Source organism: Sinocyclocheilus anshuiensis, unplaced genomic scaffold (assembly GCF_001515605.1).
Source record: "Sinocyclocheilus anshuiensis isolate Anshui unplaced genomic scaffold, SAMN03320099.WGS_v1.1 scaffold1906, whole genome shotgun sequence".
NCBI classification, from domain to species: Eukaryota; Metazoa; Chordata; class Actinopteri; order Cypriniformes; family Cyprinidae; genus Sinocyclocheilus; species Sinocyclocheilus anshuiensis.
The window spans coordinates 456,124-466,695 of NW_015546187.1; the positions used below are offsets into that span (position 1 = coordinate 456,124).

At 34.6% G+C, this 10,572-nt stretch overlaps 1 protein-coding gene across 1 annotated transcript in view; it reads right to left on the reverse strand.

Moving 5' to 3' along the window:
* Nucleotides 1–2,813, reverse strand: part of si:ch211-213d14.1 (uncharacterized protein C11orf53 homolog) — a 6,712-nt gene extending 3,899 nt beyond the window's left edge. The window contains exons 1-2 of the mRNA XM_016503399.1: nucleotides 2,804–2,813; nucleotides 1,869–1,969 (exon numbers count right to left, since the gene is read on the reverse strand). Of these exons, the coding sequence (XP_016358885.1) occupies nucleotides 1,869–1,969; nucleotides 2,804–2,813 (111 nt within the window). The remainder of the gene's footprint in view (nucleotides 1–1,868; nucleotides 1,970–2,803) is intronic.
* Nucleotides 2,814–10,572: the final 7,759 nt, after the last annotated feature.

The following is a 10,572-nucleotide window of genomic DNA, read 5'->3' on the forward strand; positions in this document are numbered from 1 at the left end:
TCATGGTTAGCTGCCAAAGCAACATTTGTCATTTTTTTATTTAGTTTAACTTGCACTAAAATATCTAAAACTAAAATTGAAATAAAAATGAATAAAAGCTGTTGACATAATATAAAAATGAATACAAATGACAAAAACACAGAAAAATTAAGTAAATTAAGTAAAATTACAATTAAAAATTAAGTAAAAAATTAAGTAAATTAAGTAAAATTACAATTAAAAAGAAATATTAAAATGAAAAATAATTTAAAATATTAATAAAAACTATAATAGTGTCTCCTTCGTACTAAAATTACACTGACTAATAACACAATACTTAAAGCCAACATGTAAAATAAAATCTAATCGCATTCTGTAATATCAGCTCTCACTGTAAAATGTTTGTTATTTTCTTATCCATGCAACTTTTATTTAAACATTTTTCTTTGACCAGAGATTATATAAGAGTAGTATTTTACTATTGTTCGTCTGGAACCCCTGGCAAGTGTCTGTATTGTTTTGGTCCTGTGTTTGGACATGACATCTGTGGACAACGTTTGCTGAAGTCTGCAGATGGCTCTTCTACCCCCAAATAAAAGGCCATAGATACAGATGTAAGCTTATTATAAAGCAATTTTTGTTCTGTGTGGCCTCGACATGCTCCGATTCTCCTGTGCAACCCTCCCCCTGCTCTGCCATTGTAGTATGTGTTTGGTCTCAGTCGTGTCCCCGTGGGATCACAATGATTGACACCTACATGTCATTTTATTATGCTTCGAAAACATAGTTACTTTTCACCTATTGCATAGCATACAAAAGATTAATTACCATTCACTGCTCAAAGCACCAAGAATACATCACGCATGGAAATCTGAAGGCGCAATGGTCACGAAACTGTAATATGAGAGAATGACACAGATTTTCGTCGCTTGTTGTTTCTAGATAATATTATAGAATTATTTATGTAGGAAAAGAATTGTATTATTTATTATTTTTAAATATTAAAAAATAAAGTAATATATTTTTATATATATTTTTATATATTTTACCTATATATAATTTTAAGAATATATTAAGTAAATATTATATTAGAAATTAACTATACTTACAATTAAAGTTTCTATACACAAAATATATATATTTAATTAATTCAAATAATTTTGACTTTTTAGAAAGGTTAATTTTATTTTCATGGTACTTAATGTTGTTTAAGTATTATATCTTATAATTTAATGCAAATATTGTGTACAATTTACAATACAAGATTTAATACAATGTTTGAAATCTTGCAATACTATTAGTTTGTAGAGTGGCGAGACAGAAGCCATTACTCTACTTATTCAAACAAAAGCCAGTTCAGCGTGCCATTGACATGGAGAAAAGCTTTCTCTCTTGTGCAGCCAGATGTCTGCAAGTCTGATTTGTGCTTGTCTAGAGTGACAACAGGCGACTTGTCTGTGGTCTACAGGAGGAACAATACAGTGGAGCAGGTGTGCGAGTGTTTGACTTTGCATAGCCATACTATAGCAGCAGCAAAAGGATGATTGACTCCCAAACCTCAGGAGCTCATGACCATCAGCGCTGCTGCTATTGTCTGCCGCTTATGTGCAGGTATTCACTAACGGGCTTTGCCGTGTGAGAAAAGGACGAGACTCCGAGGGCTTGTATCAGAGGCCATAGCTTCATCATTAGAATAAAAAAGATAAGCCAGTGAGCAAATAAAGTGGCGGGGCACAGAATATACCAACTGTTTTAAACTGTCTGTTTGCATATATGAAAGAAGAGCAGAGTGGCAGCGTGAATGGAGTGAAAGGAAGCATTGTGAATGACAGGGTGGGGTGTGTTTCAGTTGAGGGTATTGACCAGGTGAGATGAAGCGGTGGACTTACAGCGTAGTGTGGGCCACTCGTCTGCTGTGACCTCTTTTCTGCCAGCAGATCTTTCACCGTGTGCTTCACCCTGACTCCCTGATACACTCTCTTCGAGCATTCTGCAAAAACACACACAGACAGGAACGTAACGTACTTGTAAACAGAAAAACATGACTCCGTTTGTGTAGGATATCAATCATTCATCTGCACACAAATACAGCTGTTGATGGTATTCATATACAAGCTCTGGTTTGCTTAATAACTGCTCGTTTATGATCACAAGTGCACAATAATTTCTCATTTGCAGCTTCATTTTCGTGCAGGTACAGTATCTCTTGTCAGTTTTATGGCGTGCATCTATAACTGGCATGGAAATTATCTTTGGTTTTGGTCAATGCAAATCGGTCAGTTTACAAACACTAACTTCGTCCAGTTGAAACATCACGAGGGGACGATTATTATTTTTTGTTTATGTCAATCTGCCTTTACGACCTCGTAGCTAAAAGGAGGAGGATATAGACGGAGCAAAACAAGGTCATCGCTCAGCATTGATGTTGAAGTTTATTTCCAGACAACACAAAAAGATGATTCCTGGGAAGCAAAGATCCTCTTTAACAGAACAGTGAATTTGCAGTTTAAAATGTCAGTGATAGGAAATTGCATGCAAAAATCATTGTAGCGTTATGTAAAAAATCCCAGATTCATGAATGAAGGAGCTCTGTAGCATTGAAGACTGTCTGAAATACCATTTTTGCTGTATTATAAATGAGTTAAAACTGAAGTTGTCTTGTAATCAAGTAATCAGACTGGTTAACATTAGAGTTACATATTAAATGATGGAGTTCAATCATTCCAATAAGATTAATCTTAACCTTCAATTTAAACAGCATGATTAAAACTGAGCTCAAGCTAGAGTTTTTATACACCAATAAACAGGTAAAATTACACCTTACCTGTTTCCATGATGCAAATATGTCAGATGTAAATGGCAGGAAATCTGCTCAGCTATCTATCCCAGTGAAACAACTATGTCTGCTCCCAAACTCCAGCTGAATTTGACCATTATACCAAAGACACATGAAATCCAACTCCGCTTTAGTGAACTATACTATAGATGCTGATCAGAAGTCAGCTTTTGAAATGACCCTCACACATTTGTTTGCATGCAAATAATTGCCAGGACGTTTTTCAAGCATTTGCATCAACCTTCCAGATTAGCGAGGAGCGAGCACAAATGACACACCATCATCGTTGGTAATGTCAAGACTAACCTTTGCTGGTCATTTCAGGTTTTTATTATAGCATGGTGTGATTCTCATACACCTTTGCTTAGCGTTATAGCACCATTCGAGTTACATTGGCAGTTTACTTACATTATAAAATGAGTTAAAACCACAATGACCGACTTCACTTGATAGTTGTAGATGTTTCAGAATGAGGGAAAAATGTGGACCAGAAATGAAGATCTGATACCTCAGCTCTCACTGGTGAAGCCTTATGTCTACACAGTGAATTCAAAAGCCCTGTTTGTATGTAAGTTATTTTAGTGACTTTTCATCTAGGGTTGTTTGGACGGTGTGACTGCCAAAACAAAGATTAGCGTTTTTGTCCTTTCTCTAAGTGACTCATGCGCACTCCTTCCTGTTTCTATACGGATACCAGCTCTCCCAGTTGGATGTCCTTCCATCTCTCATGTAATCTCTTCTCACGCTAAGTGTGTCGCTTACTAGAAACATACAATGGAAATGTGATTGTAAATGTGTCCTAAAAATATTTGGTTGACTGAAAATACAAAGACAGCAGATTATTTTGCTTGTGTTCGATTAATAAGAAATCTGTAAATTAATTATTTTAACATTCCTGCAATCATGACAGAATGGATGTTTCACACTGCACATCTAAATAAAGGAAATACTGATATTATATATATATATATATATATATATATATATATCAGTATTTATATATACATATATATGGGCCATTCTACAGAATTGGTGCAAACTGCTGTCCCACAACCAAAAAACATGTTTAAAAACGCATTTATGTATTCAAATCTTAGATGTTTATTAAGATCCTTTTATTATCTATTGAAACCCACAATAATATTTAAAACATTAGTAAGCTTAATATATATAAAATCATCATTTATTGGGTACTTTCAATTGGGACGTGGCTGTCACAAACCCTAACCCATAAATTTCAACTTTTAAAAGTTATATTGAAATAATTTTTGTATTTTTTTTTCCATTGTTGTTTTTAAAGGTATTTTTTATTGTAATTAAAAATATATATATTTACTTTATGTAAAAAATGTGTCCCGCATTTTTCATGTCACTACCGAAACACTCTATGTTTTAGTCTATTGGCCGAGACTGATTTTAACTAAACCCATAAATTTATGATCAGGAAATATTCCTGTGTCCCCCTCTCTCATAGCTACAAGGTGTGAGTAGATAGGTCTCATCATTTTGAGGTAAATATGTTCAAAAGTCTGAAAAATCTGTGTGTAACTTTAAGCAGCGTCACTACCGAACACCTTTTTTCTGCAATTAAGCACACTTTTTTGAGAGTTATTCCATAACATTTAGTTTTTACATGTGTACCACTGTTCAGAACTGTGCTAGCTAACATGTGCTGATTAGCATCTTTGAGCTAGGTTCAAAAGTATCTAAAATTGTCACTGCCAAAACATTTGGTGGAGTTTCGGTAGTGACACCTTTGTTTTGTTTTTTTGGGGTTTTTTTGGGTGTTATCCCATAGAATTGTCACTACCGAAACAATGATTACATGTTTCGGTAGTGACTGTTTCAGTAGTGACAATTCTATGGGATAACACATAATCCTCATATTTGGGGGAAATAAACACAATTTTAGTACAGTTATGCAATTTTTTGTATTTTAGTATAGTTTAGTAGTGTTTTAGTATGTGAGTTAAAATTCTGTTATGTGATGTGGTTGCTACCAAAGCATTACTGTCACTACCGAAACATGGGATGTTTTGTCAAAAATAAAATATACTGAATTATCAACTAAGATGTTATGATAATTTTTGGTTCAATGTACATTCAAACTAATGAATCCTTAACTTTGAAATCAGTATGATCAACTTTTTGCTACTTTTATTGCAAAACAGAGAAAACATCTTTCACAAACATCTACATGTCTGTCTCCTTTAAAGTGTTTATAGTGTATATAATGAGGGGTTATTATAACACAATTCTTTAACACCAACCCAACCCCCATCCCCCCCTCCCCTCACTCATTTTCAAAGCCTGGGTATGGCCATGCTGCCTCATATTTTAGAAGAAAACTGTGATATCGATGATAACTTCTGAATGGTAAAATATAATATGTCCCTCCACTGCAACTCTCAGTTCAAATATGGTGCTAATGGCACACACTTATGGCTTTGAGACACTCAAAGCGCCATACTGGATGATTTTTTTTATTTGTGTGTTATGCACAGTAAAAATATTGAATACAAAAATACAAAGATGAGTAAGCCATAAAGGGTGAGAAGTATCAACTTGACAAGTTACCCCTCTTTGTGACATCAATTGTTCACCTCACGTGTGTGCGCCAACCACTGAACTGAACATGAAAACCTTCAAAAAAAAAATTAATAAATAATAAAAAAACAAAAAGGCCATGTTGTAACTGCTGAGGGCAAATATGCTAAAATGTGCTAAAAAAATCACTCAACTTGTTCTAACTAAATTACAGAGTAGATTATGTCTCACAGACACTTTCAGAAAAAAAACAGTTTAATAAAATAATTTTATGGCAGCAAGGTATCAAACTCTAATATCACTCTCAATAATTAACACACAGCTTTTAAAAATAACAATGTAAGGCGGTTTTTGACTAACAATACATGGCTTTTCTTTTCGACTTGCTGTTAAATATAGAAAAATGCAAATCTGACTGTGAGAGACTTTCCAGTAAGGCCATGGGTCAATTACTTTTGGATAGATGCTGTGCCTTCTACATAATGAAAGCAGAAAGAATGGTTTGATATTTTAACTTCCAGGAATAGACATTTGCTCACTATTACTGAATAAATGCTGTTCAAACAACAAAACGGCAACAATGCTGTAATAAGGAAATGTGGTGTCCTGAACTTTCTTTTTTTAATTATTTTTTGTTATCATTCTGATACTATAATATAACCAGCAAACTATTGACAAACCGTCAAAAAATCAATAAGCAAATGCGGTGTGGTCATTATTTTAGAACACAAACTAACTGCATGGAATTATGATTATGCCAAGCAAATTTCCATCTTTATTTTCAACTAGCTACAGTGCTCTTTTATTTGATAAATGAGTGATTCGTGCTAAATGACATGTGAGAATTTTCCATCAAGTAATATAAAATAACAACAGGCAACTGAATACACCTATCAGGTCTTCATTACAAAGAGATAAAAATCACAATTCAACAGGTGTTGTCATACCTTTAAAAACAATGCATCTGTCAATGTCTGCAACAGTATGTAAATAATACTATAAGACGCATGAAACTCACTTGCCCATAACCAACTTCTGTGATTCATTTTGTGATCAATACTGTCGTCTAGTGGACAAAGATAGAAACTACGTTTCAAAACGTTTCACGCTTGATGACAATGGTAGCCTACTGTTCGGTGAAAGTTTATGTAAATTAATCCTTATTTAAATAAAAACATTAGCAACACTTTATTTTAAGGTGACCTTGTTACACGTGTTACATGTATTTACTACTATAATACCAATAAATCATGCATAATTACATGCAAGTAACCCTGAGGGGTAACACACACCCTAATCCTAATCTGCTAACACAAACCCTAATCCTAACCCTAACCATATAGAAAATAGCTACATGTAGTTAATTAATACTCGGTACTTAAAAACGTACAATTACAAATAAAGTGTTAACAAAACATTGAATAGATTCAATTAAATAACATCTAACTGGTTAAATAAAGCTGAAATATTTTTTTCTGAATATATTTTCGTATTAAGAACATATAAAAACGCACTTGTTTCACTATTTTAAGATACTATACTGGGTTTTGCACAACAGATTTTAATCAAATTAGATGCCATACTAAATTTAACACCAGTGTTGGGGACTAGTTACATGTAACAGCCTTAATTAATTACAAAATAGGTGCAATTGCTTTACTTTATTTTTTAAGATTAACATTTTTTTTCTAAAGCATTGTTAGATGCCAGTGTTTGCCAGTGTTTCCTGTCATAGCTATGCAAAGATTTGATTTCAAAAATAGTGTTTAAAGTAAGTATTATAAGTAATAATAAGTTATTAAACTATATCTTGTCACAGTTTTAAATCTGTGTTTAACCTAAGAACGATTTCAAAGTAAAAATAGGTGCTAAATCTGATTTTGTGGTGGTTGATCTTAATTCAAGTGATACAAAGTCTGACAGTAATCAGTGTTTAGTACTGTTGTAAGGTCAACCCTGCCTGGTTTAAATGTTTAAAAAATATTAAAAGTTGAAAAATTTAATAAGAAATTTAGAAAAGTGTTAAAAAAGTAATCTACTGTAATCAGTTAATAAAGTAATGGAAATAGTTACACTACTTATTACATTTTAAGTAGGGTAACTTGTCATCTGTAACCTATTACATTTCCAAAGTAACCTTCCCAACACATGAAACTAAGGCTTACAGTCTTTACAATGGCACGCACTGTATAAAAGTCCAAGATCATGTAAAATTCACAACAACTTTAAAAACTGTATAATAGAGTTTTTGAAAACGTATTTTCAGCTGAACATTGGGTAAGCCTATGTTATTAAACAACAGTACAATCCTGTACTTCTATCACTGTGCTTCTATCCCTCACAGCCTCATTTTCATTCCTGTCAGAAATTAAATATGGCTCTGACTATAGTCAGTTGTAGAGACAATGAAAGTCTAAACAAGTCTAATGAAAGTGCAAAGAGTATGTGATTGAGGAGTAGGAGTTGGTTTCACAAACAAATGTTAAAGGGATAGTTACCCAAAAATTCTGTGGGTGTGTCTCAATCAGCTCCCTAGTTCAGTAGGCAGGGCACTGATCAGGGTGCCTGAGTCGCATAATCCTTCCAGTGCACTGTAACTTTCTCTCCCTGAAAATTCCAACAATGCACCGCAAAAACCAGGGAGCACTGATGCTCAATATGCTCCCTTACCAGAAATTATGTCACCTTTCTTAAGTGTGAAACAAATGCATGAGCCAACTATCAATGCATGAGCCAATACTATCAAAAAGATATGGGTCCTGCCTGTTGTTAATACCAGTGGTTACATTCTACAACAATGTACAATGACGTTGTACATTGACATTGGATGTTGTAATTGAGTAAACACTTTCCCAATGTATATAGTGAGCCTGGGTCCTTGCCAGATTCTTGTATGCGATATACTGATTCACAAGTTTGGGAGCTAGGCAGCTTATTGAGACGCTCCCATCATTTACACATCAATACAAAATAATTTACTCACCCTCAAGTTCTTCCAAACCTGTATTAGCTTGTTTTTTTGTTTTGTTTTTTAAATAAATAAATACTTTGAAAGTCAATGGGGACCAGAAACAGTTTGGTTACCTAATATCTTCTTTTGTATTCAGCAGAAGAAAGAAACTCATACAGGTTTGGATTAACCTGAGGGTGACTAAATTATGACAGAATTTCCATTTTTGGATGAACTATCCCTTTAAGATGGAGACTCACAAAGATGGAGGAGGTTTGACAATCTAGGAAATTAAACAGTATTCTTCTTTCGGGACCAGAGGATAGATTAATTAATGATTCTAATGAACTCTCAAGCCCACTGCTCTGGGTGTGTGTTCACGGTGTGTGTGTGTGTTCACTGCTGTGTGTGTGCACTTAGGATGGGATAAATGCAGAGCACTAATTCCGAGTATGGGTCACCATACTTGGCCACATGTCACGTCACATGTCACGTCACGTCACTCTCACTTTTTTGCTTCCTGTTTTTGGTCTACAGGGAACATCCCGTTCTCATTTTCTCTGGCAAAGCGCTTGATCTCCCCAAAGATGGACTACCAAGGCTTGAGTTCACCTCCTTATACAGCTTAAAAGTCTCTATAATACCAGCATCTTTTGACATCAATTGGATATGTTTTCCATCTTTAAATCTTCATTAATAATCTGAGGGTGAAGTGTTTAAATGTTTTTGAAAGAAGCAACTTAAAATAACTGTTTTTTTATTTTAATGTATTTTCAAATGTAATTTATTTCTGTGATGGCAAAACTGAATTTTCAGCATCATACTACAGTCCTCAGTGTCACATGACCCTTCAGAAATCATTCTAATATACAAATAAAAGGGCTATATAAGGCATCTTACGGAAACAAACACAACACACAAACTCTCACAGGCATGCATCTATAAAAGGAGACAAACTCCCATATCTCAACAGTCTCATCCCATTATGGATGTATGATAAATGTGTGCTGAAGTGTGGTTAATCTTATTACACAGTTTGTTTGATCTCTGTAGATTGCAGGGAAATGATCTTGAATCATTTATTTGCTCTGTCACCCTGAGCAGTGGCTTGTCTTATCACAGGAACATTCTCTTGGCTCACTCAAAGGAATTTTCCAGCACTCTGCGTAAAGAGCCATGCAGTAATACAGCCTTCAGGGTGCGTTTGGATCTTACATATATTGGCACTGCACACATATGTTGACATATACGTATATTGGCACTGACTATTTCTATCAAGTGGTTATTAGTTCTCTAAAATGACTATATTTCCAATAATGAAATGTAATAAAAGAATGTGTTTTCAAGTGTAGCCCACTTACACACACACACACACACACACACACACACACACATTTTATTTTTTATTGGATGAGGGATTTGCTAAATCCCAAAAAATGTTTGTGTTTTAAAATGTTGCTATGTACATGTAAATGTTGTGGCTTAATCATAACTAGAGGCTGCTGGCTTCTAGCAATATTACAAGAACAGGAGTGTTGTTGTTCAGAATAACGCTGTGTAGAATAGCTAAACAAAAACAGCACGATTGCGAGTGTGCTTGTATGCTACAGTTCAAGAAACTAAGTTGAAGATGAGTAGGTTAACTTACGTCTTTCACCACGTATTGTGTTTGTCCATTTTGTTCTGGCAACAAAAATTGTTACAAAACAAAGCAGCTGTGTTTCCGAATGTTTCGCTATTGACTGAATCAATGTTTTGAACGAATCAAGTGGTTGAATGACTCTCTCATAAAGTGGTACAACAACGATTTGCAGAGAGAGTCATTGAAAAGTCATTGACTGTCTGGCTGCATCCGAAATCGTATACTCTCTCCATTACCGCGGGAAGTAGGGGTGCTGGGGGTGCTGCAGCACCCCCTGGAGTGTAGCCCACGAAAAAATGGGGGTGCTGGGGGTGCGGTGTTAAAAATAAATGAATGAACAATATGTAATACAAAATAAATAATATTCATTTTATTAATTAGTATATTCATTCACAGTATTAATTTAAACATTTAACCTAGATAAATGAGCGCTGTTAAGTGCATATCCAATCGTTTGCGCGGAGAGTGGAAGCTGAAGCGCTGCAGGACATGGAGGCGCCAGCGCGATCACTTGCGTTTTTTTTTAAGAACAGCGGAAACTTAAAAATACGCCGTCATTTTTGCTCATAAAGGTAAGAGTATACATCATTCGGAACTGCAAAGGGTCTACTTGTATTT